Source organism: Sus scrofa, chromosome 6 (genome assembly GCF_000003025.6).
Source record: "Sus scrofa isolate TJ Tabasco breed Duroc chromosome 6, Sscrofa11.1, whole genome shotgun sequence".
Taxonomy (NCBI): Eukaryota; Metazoa; Chordata; class Mammalia; order Artiodactyla; family Suidae; genus Sus; species Sus scrofa.
Genome location: NC_010448.4, coordinates 7003782 through 7021221, shown reverse-complemented (window position 1 = coordinate 7021221; position 17440 = coordinate 7003782). Strand labels below are relative to the sequence as shown.

The 17440-nt window shown below is 48.2% G+C and overlaps 1 protein-coding gene across 8 annotated transcripts in view; it reads left to right on the top strand.

Moving 5' to 3' along the window:
* Nucleotides 1-12892, top strand: part of BCO1 (beta-carotene oxygenase 1) — a 45760-nt gene extending 32868 nt beyond the window's left edge. For 4 of the 8 annotated variants that reach the window (XM_021093245.1, XM_021093243.1, XM_021093247.1 and 1 more), the window contains 4 exons: nt 655-760; nt 3758-3852; nt 5273-5384; nt 7807-8899. In XM_021093245.1, the coding sequence (XP_020948904.1) occupies nt 655-760; nt 3758-3852; nt 5273-5384; nt 7807-8036 (543 nt within the window). In that variant the 3' untranslated portion in view covers nt 8037-8899. 8 annotated transcript variants of the gene reach the window in all.

The window sequence follows — 17440 nt, the reverse complement described above, 5'->3', positions numbered from 1 at the left end:
ACAGCCTACACCACAGCCACATCAGCTCAGGATCTGACCCATGTCTGTGACTCACATCACGGCTCATTAACCCAGTGAGCAAAGCCAGGGATCGAACCTGAAACCTTGTGGTTCCTAGTCGGATTCATTAACCACTGAGCCAAGACAGGGGCTCCCAGGCTCTTTTCAATGTAATTTTTCTTCCTTTTGTTTTTTAACATGGTTGAGCACAGATTGCGTGTACAGTAAGTTTACTGCTTTTGCCACTCAGTATTCAACCATGAGCATTTCCCATGTAATTATGAACTCTTTATAAAAACCTTTTTAATGATGGATGCAGGCTTTTACAGGTATTTAAAACGTGAGACTGTGTAAGTACCCTAATTGCACCTGCGAGGGATCAGAGCCCAGAGCAAAAGGAAAGATCCATGGATGGGTTCAGGGGCCCCCTCTCTACCACCCACCAACTATGCCCTCTTGGGGGAGTCATTCTCCACCCCCTATTCTCATGTTTCACTGAGAAGACCAATCATATAATACCTGCTTTATCCAGTGGCTCATGAGAGGCCAGAACAAGATGGCAGACACTGAAGCGTTTTTTAAAATGTGTACAAGAAGACACACATTTGCCCTAGATAACAAGTTATTCTTTTTTTGGAAAACCGATTCTTTCAGGATGCAGACGTGGGTTCCAATTTAATCAAACTGGCGTCTACTACAGCCAGAGCCCTGAAGGAAAAAGATGACCAAATCTACTGCCAGCCGGAGCTGCTCTGCAAAGGTGAAATGCATCTCTCTCCTAGGTTTAGGGAGGGGGTCTGCTCGTTCTTTGAGGTGGGGGCTGTCCCGGGCTTTGGAGAATGTTGAACTCAGCATCCCTGGCCTCCAGCTTGATTGAGAACCACCTAGAATAGAAGCGCTTGTGGTGGGGACCAGTTTCTGCACTCACTGTTGTCACCAGCACATGACAGAGGCCTGACCTGGAGCAGGCTGGGCTCAGTACTTAAGTGCGCAATGAACGGGCCTGCCCAGGACACAGGCTGGGGAGTGGCAGGGCGTGGCTCTAATCTGGGAGGCTGGCTACCCAAGTCACTCCCCATGCCAGGCGTTTGGAAGGGACAGCCCTGGGGACTCTCCTAGGATGACCTCAAATCTGCCCACCAAGAACCACTTCTGCAGGAGGCATCCTGCGGATCCTGTAGCAGGTTCTGTGTGGCGCCCCAGCCGTTTGGAGTCTTTGGAAATGAATGTAGAGTGTTCTTCCCAGTTCTTTTGTTGGTTCGTTCGTTTGTTTGTTTTTGGCAGTGCTTGCAACTTGCAGAAGTTTCCGGGCTGGGGATTGAATCTACGCCACAGCAGTGATAATGCCAGGTTCATAACCACCAGCCCACCAGGAAACTCCAGTCCCAGTTCTCAAGGCATCAGCTTCCATCTCCGCTCCCCTGTCACATTGTGTAGGCAGATGGAGGCTTCATACACTGAGGTCTTTTTGTTTCTGAGAAGGAATTCTTGTTTATCGTGGCAACCTTGGGCAACCCTGAAAACTACTATGACCGTAGACAAATCCCTCATAACCCTCCACCCATGACAGCCCTTTGCACACGTCCATGCAGCCTTCTCATTGTGTGGGGGTGGCTTGGCACTTGCCAGGCCCTCTTCCAGGGGCTCCCAACTTCTTGTTCTTTCCTCCCAACAGTCTCATCCTGTTCTCATCACATGAGGTGTGTTCACAACCAAAGGGCCTTAGTTGAAGGCCTGGCCCTCAGTGAGGGTCCAGCTAAAAGTAGCCATTATTAGAGTAACTTTAAGAGGCAGGGCTGCCGCAGATTTTTCCTGTTGTGGCGCGAAGATGGCAAAGCTGAGAATAATTTGGTAACTTGCCTGAAGTTTGGCAGCAGAGCCAGGACCTGACTCGAAAACCCTCAACCTCTGCATTTACAGCTATATAAGATGCATACCATACCATCTACAGAGTTCCTGATGTGGTGCAGCAGAAACGAATCCGACTAGGAACGATGAGGTTGCGGGTTCAATCCCTGGCCTCGCTCAGTGGGTTAAGGATCTGGCATCACCGTGAAATGTGGTGTAGGTCTCAGATGTGGCTCGGATCCAGCCTTGATGTGGCCGTGGTGTAGGCCAGGCCACTCCTACCGGGCGTTCTCTCCTAGCCTGGGAAACTCCTTATGCTGCGAGTGCGGCCCTTAAAAGCAAAAAAAAAAGAAAAAAAAAAAAGTATACCATATCATCCAAAGTGTTCTGAAATGGTTTCTTCTACTTAATGAATGTAGCTTGGGAATTTTTCCCACATTCTGAAGATTCTTCAAGAACATGGCTTTAATAGCCGCATGGAATTCACAGGGGTGAATCGTATTTTGCTTAACCAAGTGCCTGTAGCTGGTCATTTACAGAGCGGAGGAAAGTGGGGGAGGGTGGCGGAGACCAGGTGTGAGGAGCCCGGGAGCGCCACGGGAGGTCTCGGGCCTGCTCTGGGACCAACAGTGGCATCTTTTTCTGACTTGAGTGTGTGAATGCCATCCTCACGTTCACCTTGCCTTACCTCTTTGGCCATTTCATGGTTCTCGTCTGTGGGATTAGGCATCTTCCTGTCGCAGTGGTCCCCCCCTCCCTGCTCCACTGAGCCCAGTAACCCTTACGTCCTGCATCCTTGTCAGCAGGCCCCTACACGGTTGATGCTTCCATCTCTCCTGCTTTTTCTTAGACATTATATTTTCATCAGCAGTTGGCTCCAACTATCTGGAGTATTTCTTAAGAGGGAATTTCATGTCAGTATTTGCCCTTAGAAATTTAAATGGACACAACAGACATATATACATATATATGCATGGACATGGACAAAATTTTAAGTTTTTTGGATTACAAAAGGAATAGGTGTCATGAAAATTTCACATATTGAGCACAGGGAACTCTACTCAGTGTTCTATAATAACCAAATGGGAAAAGAGTCTGAAAAAACAGTAATACACGAATAACCGAATCACTTTGTGAGGTGAACATTTTCCTGTGTTATTAAAATCCTTTAGAAACATGACTTTTACATAACGTTATTAGAGTTCACCAGATTTATTTAAATATTCCCCACTGACACACCTTTCCATAGCTTCGGAAGTTTCTATTTACACCCACACCCACATGTGTGCACACATGTATTTTTTTTAAGAGCTCCAAAAAATTGCAGCAGCCTCTGATTTTAATCATGCAATTCTCTTTGATTTCTATCTTGGATAATTAAAGATATTTTATTTAATTATCTAGAAGTTCCCGTCATGGCTCAGTGGTTAACGAACCTGACTAGTATCCACGAAGATGCAGGTTTGATCCCTGGCCTCATTTAGTGGGTTAAGGATCCAGCGTTGCCATGAGCTGTGGTGTAGGTCACAGATGCAGCTCAGATCCTGTGTTGCTGTGGCTGTGGCTGTGGCTGTGGCTGGCAGCCTCAGCTCAAATTTGACCCCTAGCCTGGGTACCTCCATATGCTATGGGTGTGGCCCTAAAATGACAACAACAGCAACAACAACAACAACAAAAACAGGTCTATCCTATGTTTTTCCTGAAGCTTCTAATAGAGCCGCGCAATTGTCAGAGGTCCCCTCCTTCTGCCTTTGACCACCGTTGGTCCAGTCCAGGGCCTGAATCAAGTTCAGGGATCCTAACTCGGAAGCTGGTTTTGTAGAAAGGATGCCCAGACTGTTTGCCATGAAGGGCAGTGGTCCCAGCCCTCAGTGGAGGGGGGCTTGTCAGCTCTGTCATTTCTTTATAGGCTTAGAGCTGCCTCGGATCAATTATGCTTACAACGGGAAGCCATACCGCTACGTCTTTGCTGCCGAAGTCCAGTGGAGCCCCATCCCAACCAAGGTACTGGTCCCTCTGGGATGATGCCTGTATCAGTTGTGCCTGTCTACTGAGCTGAGTCCCCAGGTCTCGGGGATGGGTCTAAGTCAGGGAGTGAGGTCATTTTGGGACAAAATATACTGGAAGCAAAGATGGACTAAGACAGCAATAGCACCTAAGGGCCTATTGCTCAGGAAAGAGGTGGTGACCGGAGTTTATCCACTGATTTCTTTTTTGGATGCTTTTTTTTTTTTTTTTTTTGGCCAAGACATGCAGTGGGTTGATGTGGGATCTCAGTTCTCAGCCAAGGATTGAACCTGGGCCACAGGGGTGAACATGCTGAATCCTAACCACTAGGCCACCAGGGAACTCCCTGGAAGCATGTTTATGGAGCCATAGCTATGTGCTCCCACATGGTAGGCCTGAGGAAAAGGAGAGAAGCGAGGGTAATCCCAGCTCCTGCCCCCAGGCAGCTCACTGTCTCAAGCAAAGAGGGTGGAGCTGAAACTCAGAGGATTTATTTTGGTTTTGAACACTTGCTATTTCCCAGGTACCATGCTGAGTTCTGTACAGACGTCACTTTTCATAGGAGCTTCATTTTTTAGTAATAAAGTGGATGATCTCTTTTTAAAAATAAGCAGTACTGAAATGAAAGCAAAAAATGAAGGCACACACACACACACACACACACACGCACACATGCACACACACCCAAAGTCACTCCCCTCTGGTCCACACCCTAAAGGGAAAGAGGCCTGGGACTCTCACTTTGACAACAGCTGGAGGGAAGGCCAGGGACTCTCACTTTGACAACAGCAAAGGAATCATATTATACTTTGAAGATTTGCATTGAATACACTGGTTTTTCTAACACGTGTGAAAATTACAGTACAGTGCCAAATACCAGGCAAGTCCAGGGTTTTTATTTCTGAAAGAATTCAGTGTGAGGAGTTCCCATCATGGTGCAGTGGAAACGAATCCCACTAGTATCCATGAGGATGCGGGTTCGATCCTTGCCCTCACTTAGCGGGTCGGGGGTCTGGTGTTGCTGTGAGCTGTGGTGTAGTGTCACAGATGCTCAGATCCCGCATAGCTGTGGCTGTGGTGTAGGCCGGTAGTTACAGCTCTGTTTCAACCCCTAGCCTGGGAATCTCCCTATGCTGCAGGTTAGGCCCTAAAAAAAAAAAAAAAAAAAAAAATTTCATTGTGTAGTGTCATCCCTGCAGTGGGAGGACCTTTGCTTAAAGTCTGAGCAGAAGGAGAGCTGCTTTCATTCCTGTTGTGACATGTCCGGAGGCAGATTTGAGATGTTTATGTGCCAGTGGCAGAGTCCACGTTTGAGGGGCTCACCCCCCTCTCTCTGGGGCCTTTATTACTTCCTGGTTGCAGGGAATAAGCATGTTCTCCAGCCACCTTCCCATGTTTCTCCCCTTTGGACACACAGGTCATAAAATATGACCTTCTCACCAAGTCGTCCTTGAGTTGGGGTGAGGCGCACTGCTGGCCCGCGGAGCCCCTGTTCGTGCCTACGCCGGGTGCCCGGGACGAGGATGACGGTAAGGCCCCAGGAGGGGCTGCACTGTGTTTGTGATGACCCCACAGACAGACATCATTTGGGGACAGGCGACCCCCTGTCACACAGCGGGTGGAGTCATGTTTTGAAGCCCAGATGCGTCTGAGTCCAAAGCTGTAGGGTGAGGGAGTCCCCAAACCCACTCCCACTTCTGATACCAGCTGCAAGTTCAGGGGTCCCCAAGACCACCCTCAGCTTCAGGGGAAGCACTCATGGAACACACTGAAAACTGTTACAGTCAGGATTTATCACAGCGAAAGCACACAGATGGAAAGAGAAAAGGTGAGTAGGGCAGAATCCAGGAGAGCCCCATGCAGGGAGTTCTGCCGGTCCCTTCCTGCAGGGGTCATGGTCACCACCAGGCCAACTTCCCCAGCAACATGCGGGGGGCGGGGGCGGTGGGCAGCCAGGGAAGCTCACCCAGCCTGTGTCTGAGCCTGCATGGACATGCTGACCTCTAGTCTTCAGCCCCTCTGGAGGTCAATCTGATACCAGTGGCCCAAAGCCTCCCCTGAAATTACTTTGCTTGGATGGGTTATATGGCAAAGCCCCAAGTAAATAAAGGCACACTCATGGGGCCAAAAGTCTAAGGGCTTGGAGGTCGTCTCCCAGGAGCAGAAGGTCAGACCTCCCTTTCTGGGGGGATGAAATAGTTTGCAACACAAAATCCTACTTTCTTTCCACTGAGCAGTGCTACTCTCCCCCAGAGTGTAGGTTTTATTTGTTTGTTTGTTTGTTTTTGCTTTTTAGGGCCGCACCATCAGCACATGGAAGTTCCCAGGCTAGGGATCAAATTAGAGCTGTAGCTGCCGCCCTACACCACAGCCATAGCAATGCCAGATCCTTAACCCACTGATCAAGGTCAGGGATCAAACCCATGTCCTCAGGGATACTAGTCGGGTTCGTTACCACTAGCCAACACAGGAACTCCCAGGGGTTTTTTTGGTTTGTTTTGATTTGTTTGTTTGTTTATGGCTACACCCGCAGCATATGTAAATTCCTGGGCCAGGGATTGAATCAGAGCCACATCTGAGACCTACACTGTTGCTGCAGCAATACTGGATCCTTGAACCTCCTGCGCCAGGCCAGGGATCAAACTCGAACCTCCACAGCAACCCAAGCAGCTGCAGTCTGATTCTTAACCCACTGTGCCACGCAGGAACTCCCATAGAATCTTAATTTTAAAATTCATTGCAATGGCTGAGTTGGAATTCATAACTCCTGCTTAAGCATGTAAATTTTCCATGGAGCCCCTAGAAACGCATGTGGCCCACCTCTCTTATCTGGGTTTCCAAGGGACCCAATGGTCCTTTCCCTCCTTGATTCTTCCTTTGCCCCAGAAAAGCCTTGCCCACCCCCTGGTGGTGCTAGAAGGTAATCAGAACACTGGGTGGGACTGCCCACACCTTTGGAGGAGGGCAGGCTGCCCCCCTGAGCCGGCTAGCTACTTCCCTCAGGTGGCAAGGGAGTAGTTTTTCTATCCAGGCTTCGTCTTCCTACCGACCTACATGGCACAGCATGCCAGGCAGGGGACCCCGGGTCATTGCCACCTCCAGGGTCGGGGGGTACCACTGCCAGCTGAGGCTGGCCTCCCCCTGGGCTGGGCAAGGGTGTCCCACACGTTCTCTTGTGGGCAGAGAGCAGCCTGGTCATCATTTTAGCAAGGGAGAGGCTCAGAAAGTGAGGTCATGTCGTCACCGTCACACAAGCAGTGCCTACAGAAGGAGGGTTTGAATCCATGCCAATCTGACCTCACCCACACTCAGTCCCTCTGAAACCTGGGAGGCCTCGGGAGGAGTCATGAATATTTGCTGGAAGTTTGTGTGCATTATTTCATTTAGCCCTCTCTCCCTTGCAAGGATTTAGAACGTTCCCACTTTACAGAGGGGAACGCTGAGGTTACAGGCGTGCTGCAGAGGCGTGAAATGAATTGGACTCACTCAGCACAGTGGTCCGAGTTTAGTGGAGTGGCGTATATTAGCCTAAGTGAGGCATCAAAGCTGATTCTTTGTGACTGGAGTTTCTGAAAAGTAGGAAAATAGCCCCCCTCACAGCAGACAGTAATTTACAAAATGCTGTTGTAATTGACTGTGCAGATCCTCTCAGCAGCCCTTCTGAGGGTGGGAGGATTAGGGCCCCTCTACAGCTGAAGAGTCTGGGCTTTAGAAAGGGAAGGGACTGGCCCAGCCAGGACTGGAACCGCATCTGCCCATCCCCAGCCTTCGGCTCTTCCTGGTCTTTCCCTTCTGCTTGGGCGAAGTACCAAATTCACGTCCCTTCTGTTTCGATTAGATACTTACGATCAAAGGACAGGGAGCCAGAGCTGGGAAGCTCATCCCTGCAGCTGGAGGAGGTTCAAGGCTGCACTTTTATAAAGAGTTTCTTTTTGTTTCCTTTCCTCAAAGGAATTATCTTATCAGCCATCGTCTCTACCGATCCCCAGAAGCTGCCGTTTCTGCTTGTTCTGGATGCCAAAACTTTTACGGAATTGGCTCGTGCTTCCGTTGACGTAGACATGCACCTGGATCTCCACGGGCTGTTCATCCCGGGCACAGCCTGGGATGTGAAGAAGCAGACCCCTTCCCAGGAGGAGCAGGGTAGGGCGGTGGACCACGGGGTAGCCCCGCGGACCTGACGGTTGGGGCTCAGGCCCAGGAGAACAGCTCCCATGGGACTCAAGGCTGGTCCCTCCCTGGCTGGAGGGGGTCCCTCCTTTCATGTGGGGCTTCTTCTTGCTGTGGTTGCTTTGAGACAAGGTTATGGTAATAGAGCTTGTCAGTATCTTTTCTTCATTTTATTTTGGCCGTAAAAACCCTATCTGAAAGTCGATCAAATTTCTATTGATTAGCTCTAGCACGTCTAAGAAAGTGCCTTTCCTTTAGTATAAAGACCATGACCATGAATCAGAAATTGTGGGAGTTCCCATCGTGGCTCAGTGATAACAAACCCAGCTAGCATCCATGAGGACGCCGGTTTGATCCCTGGCCTTACTCAGTGGGTGAAGGATCCAGCATTGCCATGAACTGTGGTGTAGGTCGAAGAGGAGGCTCAGATCCCGCATTGCTGTGGCTGTGGTGTAGGTTGCAGACAAGGCTTGGATCTGGTGTTGCTGTGGCTGTGGTGTAGGCCAGCAGCTGTAGCTGCGATTGGACCCCTAGCCTGGGAAACTGCATATGCCTTGGGTGTGGCCCTAAAAAGACCAAAAAAAGAAAGAAAAGAAAAGAAATTGTATTGTCATGTTATTACTGTTGGCAGAATGGGCAACCACTGGCCTGTTGGAGAAGAGACAGAAGGATTTATCATTGCGCCTTCCTCCCCGCCTTCCCTCCCTTCCCCCTTTCCCTTCTTTCCAGTGGACTAGACGAGGAGGTCTAGCCTGTCAATCAGGCTCCGTTAGAAAATGATGTGCCCGAGAAGGTGTGTTGCTGTGTGGACATTCCAAGCAAAGCAGAGCATTATATAAAATAATAAAAAATTTAAAGTCTGTTTAGATTTTAATTTTACATGGCTTTGTTCCCCTGAAGAACTTCTAAGTCAGGAAAATAGAGCGGCAGGGAGTTCCTGTTGTGGCTCATTGATAAGAACCCAACTAGTATCCATGAGGCCTCAGGTTCAATCCCTGGACTCGCTTAGAGGATCTGGCATTGCTGTGGCTGTGGTGTAGGCTAGTGGCTACAGCTCCCATTTGACCCCTAGCCTGGGAATTTCCATATGCCATGGGTGTGGCCCTAAAAAGACAAAGGAAAAGAAAAAAGAACATAGAGCAGCAGATCCAGATGGCTCATGGCCTGCCAGGTGCCTCACAGTACAATTGATGGGACAGCAGACTGGTGTGGGGGCTGGACACTGACTACCTGGTGGTGGCCGAGAAGCTGGCATCAGGATCGGGTCCTGTCTGGCCTGACGCTGAGAACCAGGGCAGTGAGGCCCTAGAGTGGTATAGAAAAGGAGGTGCCCCCAGCTAAATGAGCTCCCAGGGCAGACCAGGCATCTGGGCAGAAGTGAAGGAGCTCGGTGTGGAGATGGAGGGAGCAAGCCGACCAGGGTCCCGCGTGAGTACTGCGAGACCGCGGGCATCTGGGCATCGCCTTGGGGGTCTGCTAGGTGCTTGGGGCCTGGTTTAGAGAACCAAAGGCAGGCCGGCCGGGTAATTGCCAGACACACATGTCATAGGGTCGGGGGTTGGGATCATCTGCTTTTTTTGCACCTGTCCCCTCCCCAGAGTTGGGATTTTGTTCCGCCTCCAAGGAGATTCAGGAATGTGTCTGGAGGACAGGAAGGAACTTCTGGGAACAGTGCGTGGATACACAGAGGGGCAGACCTCTGCAGCCACCGTGAAGCTCCCACTCAAATGGAGGCGCCATCAGGTCAGGGTATTTTTTTTTTTTTTTCAATTTCATTTTCTTACTTGTAAAAACTTTTTATTAGAGTATAGTTGATTTGCAGTGTTGTGCCAGTGTCTGCTGTACAGCACAGTGACCCAGTCACACATACAGGTACATTCCCTTTCTTCTATTTGCTTCCATCATGTTCTGTCCCAAGAGACCGGATAGAGTTCCCTGTGCTGTACAGCAGGACCTTCTTGCTTTTCCATTCGAAATGTCATAGTTTGCACCTACTAACCCCAAACTCCCAGACCATCCCACGCCTCCCCTCTCCCCCTTGACAACCACAAGTCTGTTCTCTGTGTCTGTGCGTCTGTTTTGTAGACAGGTGCATTTGTGCCATATGGGAATTTTTTTCATTGAATTTTTTGTTGGAATAATTGTAGGTTCATGTGCAGTTCCAAGAAATAACACAGAGAGTTCCCATATGGACTTCACGACGTTTCCCCAATTGTAACATTTTGGAAAACTACTGTTTAATATGACAGCCAGGACATTGACCTTGAGTCAACCCATAGATCTTCCTCAGATTTCTCTGATTTTCCGCGTGTGTGTGTGTGTGTGTGTGTGTGTGTGTGTGTGTGGTTCTATACAGTTTCATCACAGGCGTGTGTTCCTGCATCCATGGCCACTGTCGAGACAGTGAAGACCACATCCACACTGGGGTCCCTCGTGGTGCTTGCCGTCACCACACTCACCTCTCTCCCATCACCAGCCCCCATTCCTACCCGCTGGTAACCCCCATCTCCAAAACTTTGTCATTTCAGAAACGTCGCATAAGCAGAATCGCACAGTGTTAACCTTTGGGAATGGGCTTTTGCCTCACAGCAGAACTTGGATATTCATGCAGGTGGTTTGTTTACACCCATGTTGTCCTGTGTCGGGTGTGTTTTATTCACCACTCCATCCTCTGCACCCAGAACCCTGCCCAGAGATACAGGCTCTCAATTAAAAATGTGTCGGATGAATGAATTCCGTCAACAAAGAAATCCACCTGCATCATGTACCAACAAGAAATGGATTTTTTTTTTTTTTTACAAAATGAAAAAAAGAAACAGCTATTTTACTGACATCTCCCAGGAAGACAGTTCATGTGGAGCCCAATGACAACACCCCACATTCCCCACAAAGCTTCCCCTCTCTGCTGCCCCTGGTCTCTCCTTTCTTTCCCTATTGGTCCCTGAAAACCTCCCCTACACCCCAACTTTTCCATTTCCCACTCAGCTTACAGAGCCCATTAGACAGAAACCCGAGCCCTGGGATGGCAGCACGAAGACCATCTGCTCGCTCCCCTGACTCTCTGGGCACCTCAGCACCTCCAGCCTTGATGAGATAGATTGGGAGGGAGCGTCAACCATCGTGACTTCAGAAAGACGCGATGGAGGCCTGCACTGGGTGGCAGGAATGGAAAAGAGCTGACAAGTGGGACCGTCACTCGCCTGTGTGCTATTCCGCTTTAAATATTTTAAAAATGCCTCCCCACTTTTTTCTGCTCAGTTCCCATTGCCAAGCAGGACCCAGACCTGGTCAGGCAAAAGGGCGCAGCTCTGCGGGGAAGGAAAGTATGCCTGTGGTTTGTTTACCCTGTTCGAGATGACAGCTGACATACCGGACCGATGAGGAAGCCTTCACACCACAGCTTTTCCTGTTCCAGAAATCCTGAAGGTCGATGCCCGGACATCCAATTAATCCTCAGCCTTGGTTCCGTCGTATTTCAGACACAGGCCTGGGTCATTAGCTCCAAAGGCCGCAGGAGCCAAGACGCATGCGCCTCTCTTGAAGCCAAGACAGTCTGTCTCGGCCGCACAGCTTCCTTGTTATGCTTCACGTGGGTGTCCTGCGTGGCCAGGAAGTTCTGCAGGAAAAATTCCCCCAGGTTTGTTTACCGCTTTGATGAAGCCCCAGCATTTCACAAGCGCTCCACGATGTGCCAGGTAAGTCCCCAAATGTTTGACCCACTAACCTTTTCCTTCAAGGGTTTCTCTAATTTGATGCCACCCCAGGAATGAGCTGGATGTGTACATGGCCAAATCAACCCACGATAAATCTCCATGCATTTGAGCTCCATCCACACTACTGGTTTGTTCTCATTTCCCCTCAAAGTTCCTGAGCATCAGACAGGCTCCATTGAGAAGGTTGCTGGTCCAGGTTAAGGGCAAACACCTTTGATCACTTCAGCTATTTGAAGACTGGGTGGTTTTTAAATGTCCAGAAGTCTTTCCTGTGGCAAATCAGGACGTGCAGGCAGAGGGTCATTGCCACCTCCCTCCTCATCCAACAAGTGGGACCCACGGCCTCTGCACATCCATGTCCTTCTAGGCGTTTGGACTCAGCGACCAGCCAGGCGCAGACCACATAGGACCAGCCGCCTGGCCGCAGCAAGAAGCTGTCTCTTAAGGTGAAGCCCCAGCAAAGAAGTTTTCTTGGACACGGTGAGCAGAGAGAGATGTGGGAGCCCTGTGTTGGGGCAAGTGGGGACAGGCCAGCCTGCCCTCTTCCTAGTGACCAGGAAAGGCCTCCTGCACAGCTGCACCTTTGGGAGTGTCCTGGTGGACCGAAGGAGCCTCTGGCCAGATGCCGAGCATGCTGCTCAAGACAAGGATCTGGAGGCGGACGTGGGGGCGCTGAACAAAGCAGGTGTTGAGTGAATTCCCCAAGAAAGAGCGGTGGAAAGAGTGGGAGAATTGGGGAGTGTGTTTGCTCTGATTACAAAAGTCATATATATTCATGGTAGAAGACCTGTTTATGTTAAAAAAAAGAAAGAAAGGAAGAAAGAAAGAAGACACCCATAGTCCCAACCAAAAGAAAACCCCTCAACTCATTCTGGTGTGGTTTTCCCCCAATTTTCAAATTTTTTCTATGCACAGTTTACATATGAGTGGTCAGTTTATAACCCACCAGTTTTTAACTTGCTTTTTTGCACTTACTGTAAGATAAAAGTATTTTCCCCAATCACTAAATTCTTCTAATGGTGCATATCATTCCACCTTTGGAACGTGGCACGGTGTAGGCTAGCCTGCTCTTGGACATTTAGCTTTTTGACTGTTGGGAACAACACCAGATTAGTGACCTTGTGTGTACAAAATAGAGTCCACCTCACCTCTCACTCTGCATTCAGGTGCTGTTATTGTCATTTTCTCTGGCTAGGTTCCCAACCATGGATTTCTGAGCCAAAGAGTAGAAAAACAAGGTTAGGAGTTCTTTGAAAGGCCAGAGGTTTGGGTTTGACTCATAAGAAACTGAGAAGCCATGCTAGAATCTGAGAGGTTCACATGGTCAGAGTGCCTGCAGGGCTGTTGAAGTAGACATTTCTCAGGAAATGGGGAAAAATGGATACCTGGGAATATAGCTTCGGTCCACACCGGAACCCTCCCTTCTTCCTTTGCTCCAGTCTTTCTTATCCTCTGTATCTTTCCACTGCATGCAGATACTTGTTCTTTTCAGGCATATACTCACTCTCTCACTCACTCATTCACCCATTCACTTACTCATTCAGTGGTGACTCTAGTTGGTGGCATATATGGTCAACAGAAACAGCAACTCCGCTGTCCTCAGGGAGTGTGTAGCATCATGACAGACACAGCACCAAGGAACAAACCAACCTAATTCACTGGAATGACGGTTAAAAAGGGAACCCCAAGGGACCCCCTCTACTGTCTTGGAAGCCAGGGGCGGCTGATATATGAGGGATGGCAGCAGGTTACCAGGTGAAATTGACAATGCAGATGAAAAGAAGGGTGTGGGCGCAGGAGAGAGCTTGGTAAAGTAAGGGTAGAAGTTCACCAGGAACCTCCGTGGGGGTGGCACTGTGGCATAGATGGTAGGCAGAAAAGGCAGAACCCCGGTTTATCCGTGCTCAGTAAGAAGTGAAATTGGCGTTAACCAAAGAGAAGTCTCCACCTGTTTCTTCAAGGATGATCAAGGACTGATAGTAATTTTGTTTAACTGTAGCTTTTTTTGAGATTGAATTCATATATCATAAGATCCGCCCATTGAAAGTATTCAGTTCAGTGGTGTTTAGTATATTGCATATTGCGTAACTCCCACCACTGTCTAATGTTAGAACGTGTTCATCACCTCAGAAAGGAGCCCTGCACCCATTAGCAGTCACCCCTCATTCTGCATCCCCCCCCCCCCCCCAGTTCTTGACCACCCCACGTTACTTTCTACCACCATGGATCTGCCTAGTCTGGACATTTCACATCAGCTGAGTCATGCAGTGTATGGGGGTTTTACCACTGGCTTCTTTCCCTCAGCATAATGTTTTCAAGGTTCATCTGGGTTGGCGTATGAATCAGTACTTCATTCCTTTTGTGGCCAAATAATGTTCCATTGTATGAACAGATCACGTTTTGTTTATCCACTCATCAGCTGGGAGACATCTGAGCTGCTTCCTCTTTTTAGCTGTCTTGAGGAACGTGCATGTTCAAGTTGTTACCGTGGACCAATGTTTTCATTTCTCGTGAGTGTCTTCCTAGGAGTGGAATTGCTGGGTCGTAGGATAAATGGGTTTAACATTTTGGGGGAGCTGCCAAACTGTTTTTCAGAGTGGCTGCACCATTTTACAGTTCCACCAGCAGCGCTGGGGAGTTTCATGTGTCCACATCCTGTTTGTCACTGTCTGCTGTTTTGATCTTAGTCCTCCTAGATGCAATGAAGTGCTGTCTCATGGTGATGTGCATTGCTGTTTCCCTAATAGCTAATGACCTAGAGCAGCTTTCCTCGTGCTTTTTGGCCATTTGTGTATTGTCTTTGGGGCAATACCTACTCAAATCCTTTGCCATCTTTATTTATTTTTTATTTTATGTTAGTGAATACTCACTAGCACTATGACTTTTATTTAGCACCATATTTTTAGGTATAGCATAATGCCCAGCACCCCGTACATTAAATCACCTTGTCAAAAGAAAAAGTGTATTGAATTTCATATGAAGCCAGTTGGGGTGCATTTACCTTACATCCATTTACTAAGCGTTAGCATTGGTGGAGCATATCGAGGAACATTTTCCAATCTGGAAGAAGGGCAGCGGGAGTCCCAGGTGGTTTCTAGACTGCGGAAGAGGGTTAACCTTGAAACTAGGGCTTTTGCTGTTTTTAAATGGGGATATTGGGGGGGTATCATTGAGTCATAAGGGTTCTTTATATATACTAATATATTATAAAACCCTCATCAAATATGTGCTTTGCAGTATTTTTTTCCCATTCTGTGGGTAGGTAGTCTTTTCATTTTCTTGATGGTGCCTTTTGAAGCACAAAAATTTTTTGTGGGTTTTTTGTTTGGTTGGTTTTTGTTTTGTTTTGTTTTTTTGGACTCTTGCCTTTTTGGGGCCGCACTCATGGCGAATGGAGGTTCCCAGGCTAGGGATTTAATCGGAGCTGTTGCTGCCAGCCTACACCAGAGCCACAGCAACTCCAGATCTAAGCTGTGTCTGCGACCTACACCACAGCTCATGATAGGCACCACTGGATCCTTAACCCCCTGAATGAGGCCAGGGATTGAACCTGCAACCTCATGGTTCCTAGTCAGATTTGTTTCCGCTGCACCCTGATGGGAACTCCTTGAAGTACAAAAGTTTTAAAATTTTAATGAAGTCCAGTTCAATCTAAGTTTTCTTTTATCTCTTCTACTTTTAATGTCCTAAGAAAACATTACTTAATCTGTGGTTCCAAAGATTTACTCCTATATTTGCTACTATGAATGTTATAATTTACCTCTTACATTTAGGTCTATGATCAATTTTGAGTTAATTTTTGTATATACCAAGAGGTTGGAGTTATACCTTTTTTTTTTTTTTTTGCACATGGATGCCCATTTGTCCCAGCGTAAAAGTCATGATTTAAGGTTGATAAAGCCTCCAGACAGAAAAAAAAAAAAAGTATCTCCTTTTCCTCCATCATTCCCAGAAGATATTCCCTTCAACCAGTGAGAAGCAGCTGTTGAGCAGCTCTCTGCTGGTCTCAGCAAGGCCTTGGTTCAGAGACAAGGAAACCAAGATGGAAGCCTCAGCCAGTAGAGATTCAGCATCTGCCCGCCCGTTCATCCCTGGGCCCTGGCAAAGTTCCCGGGGAGCCCAGCATAGGCACGCTCAGTTCAGAGTCATAGCCCCCGGTAGGACTTTCCAGGGCTTTCTTCTCTTAGGTACCTCCACTGTGTTCCAGGAGGGCTGGGCGTGACTGGTGTTCCTTGAAAGGCTAACCCATTCCAGGAGCTTGGGACCAGTGAAAGGCATGGGTCCTCTGATTGTGTCTTCAGTCTGCCACTTAGGCTGGGCAAGCAGGAGGTCTTAGCCTAGTTCAGGGTTCTTTAAATTGCCATCAGAATGAATGTGGGAGGAACAGCGATGTTTACATTGTTTGGGCATCTTCTGTAATTAAGGGCTTATTATAAGAGTAACAGTGTAACAACAGCTGACACGTATTGACAACTCACACTAAGTGCTGGTTGTCACGTAATCCTCACAACAGGCCTGAGGTAGGTCCTGGTACCATTCTCATTTAATGGGTGAGAAAACTGGGTCTCCGAACAGTTAGGTGACTTGCCCAAGATCACAGATGGTTCCTGAGACTCCCAAGTCTAACTCCTTTACGACTTCTCTTGTCTTAATCTTACTCACTTCTTCACCTCGGGACTCAGGATAGTAACTGGGAAACAGTGGGTGCTTCATTAAAGAACAACACAAGAGGTAAGAACTGGGACTCCAGCCTCGCTGCCTGGATTCTGATCCTCTTGAAACCCGATGATGCCCCAGTTTCGCCATCCATAAACTAGAGGTAGTGCTTGTCTCCCATTCAAGAGGTTGTGAAACTTAAATGAAGATTTCTTGACACATAGCGGTTGCTCAGTAGATTTTAGCTATTTTATTAATGAGCCTTAAATATAGTCAAGAGCTTGAACCTGTGCTCCCAATCCTCACTAGTCATATGACCTTCGATAAGTTATTTTAACTTCCCTGTGCTTCTGTTTCCTGATCTGTGAAATAGGACTAATATTAGAACCCACCTTATGGGGCTACAGTGAGAATTAAATAATGTTTTTATAGCCCTTAGAAGAAGTGTCTGCCACTTAGTTACACCACCTGAGTTGGCTAAGATTACGTAGGCCGTTCATGCAAAGGATGCTACATGTAAACCCTTGAGTGAAGGCTGGTCCTCCTCTCTTTGGAAAGTGATCCTGGAGTGGTCAGAAAGGAAGGGGTCAGTGGCCCAGGCACCCAGAGTAATCCAGTCCACCCAGGGGACATGTGGCATTAGAGATGACATAAGCAGATCACGGGCATGCCCAAAATAGCCAGTGCACAACAAACCGTCTAACCAGGTATGATCAGAAGACCCTCCAAAGGGTAAAGAACAAGATAGTCGAGTTACATGGTCTTAATTCAAATAGAAACCGTCTTCTGGGGTTGATGTGCTCACAGAGGATCCTACTATCAAGGGCGTGGGCAACACCAGGCAGAGGGAACAGTCAACGGGCAGGGATTGTCATCAGTGCTCTGCACTACTGCCCCATCTAAAATAGCGCTGTTAGTTTCCTAGGGCAGCTGTAACAAATTACCATGAGCTTGGAGGCATAAAGCAACAGAGATTTATTCTTAAGCTCTGAAGGTCAGAAGTCTAAAATGAGTCTTACGGGAATAAAATCAAGGTGTCAGAAGGG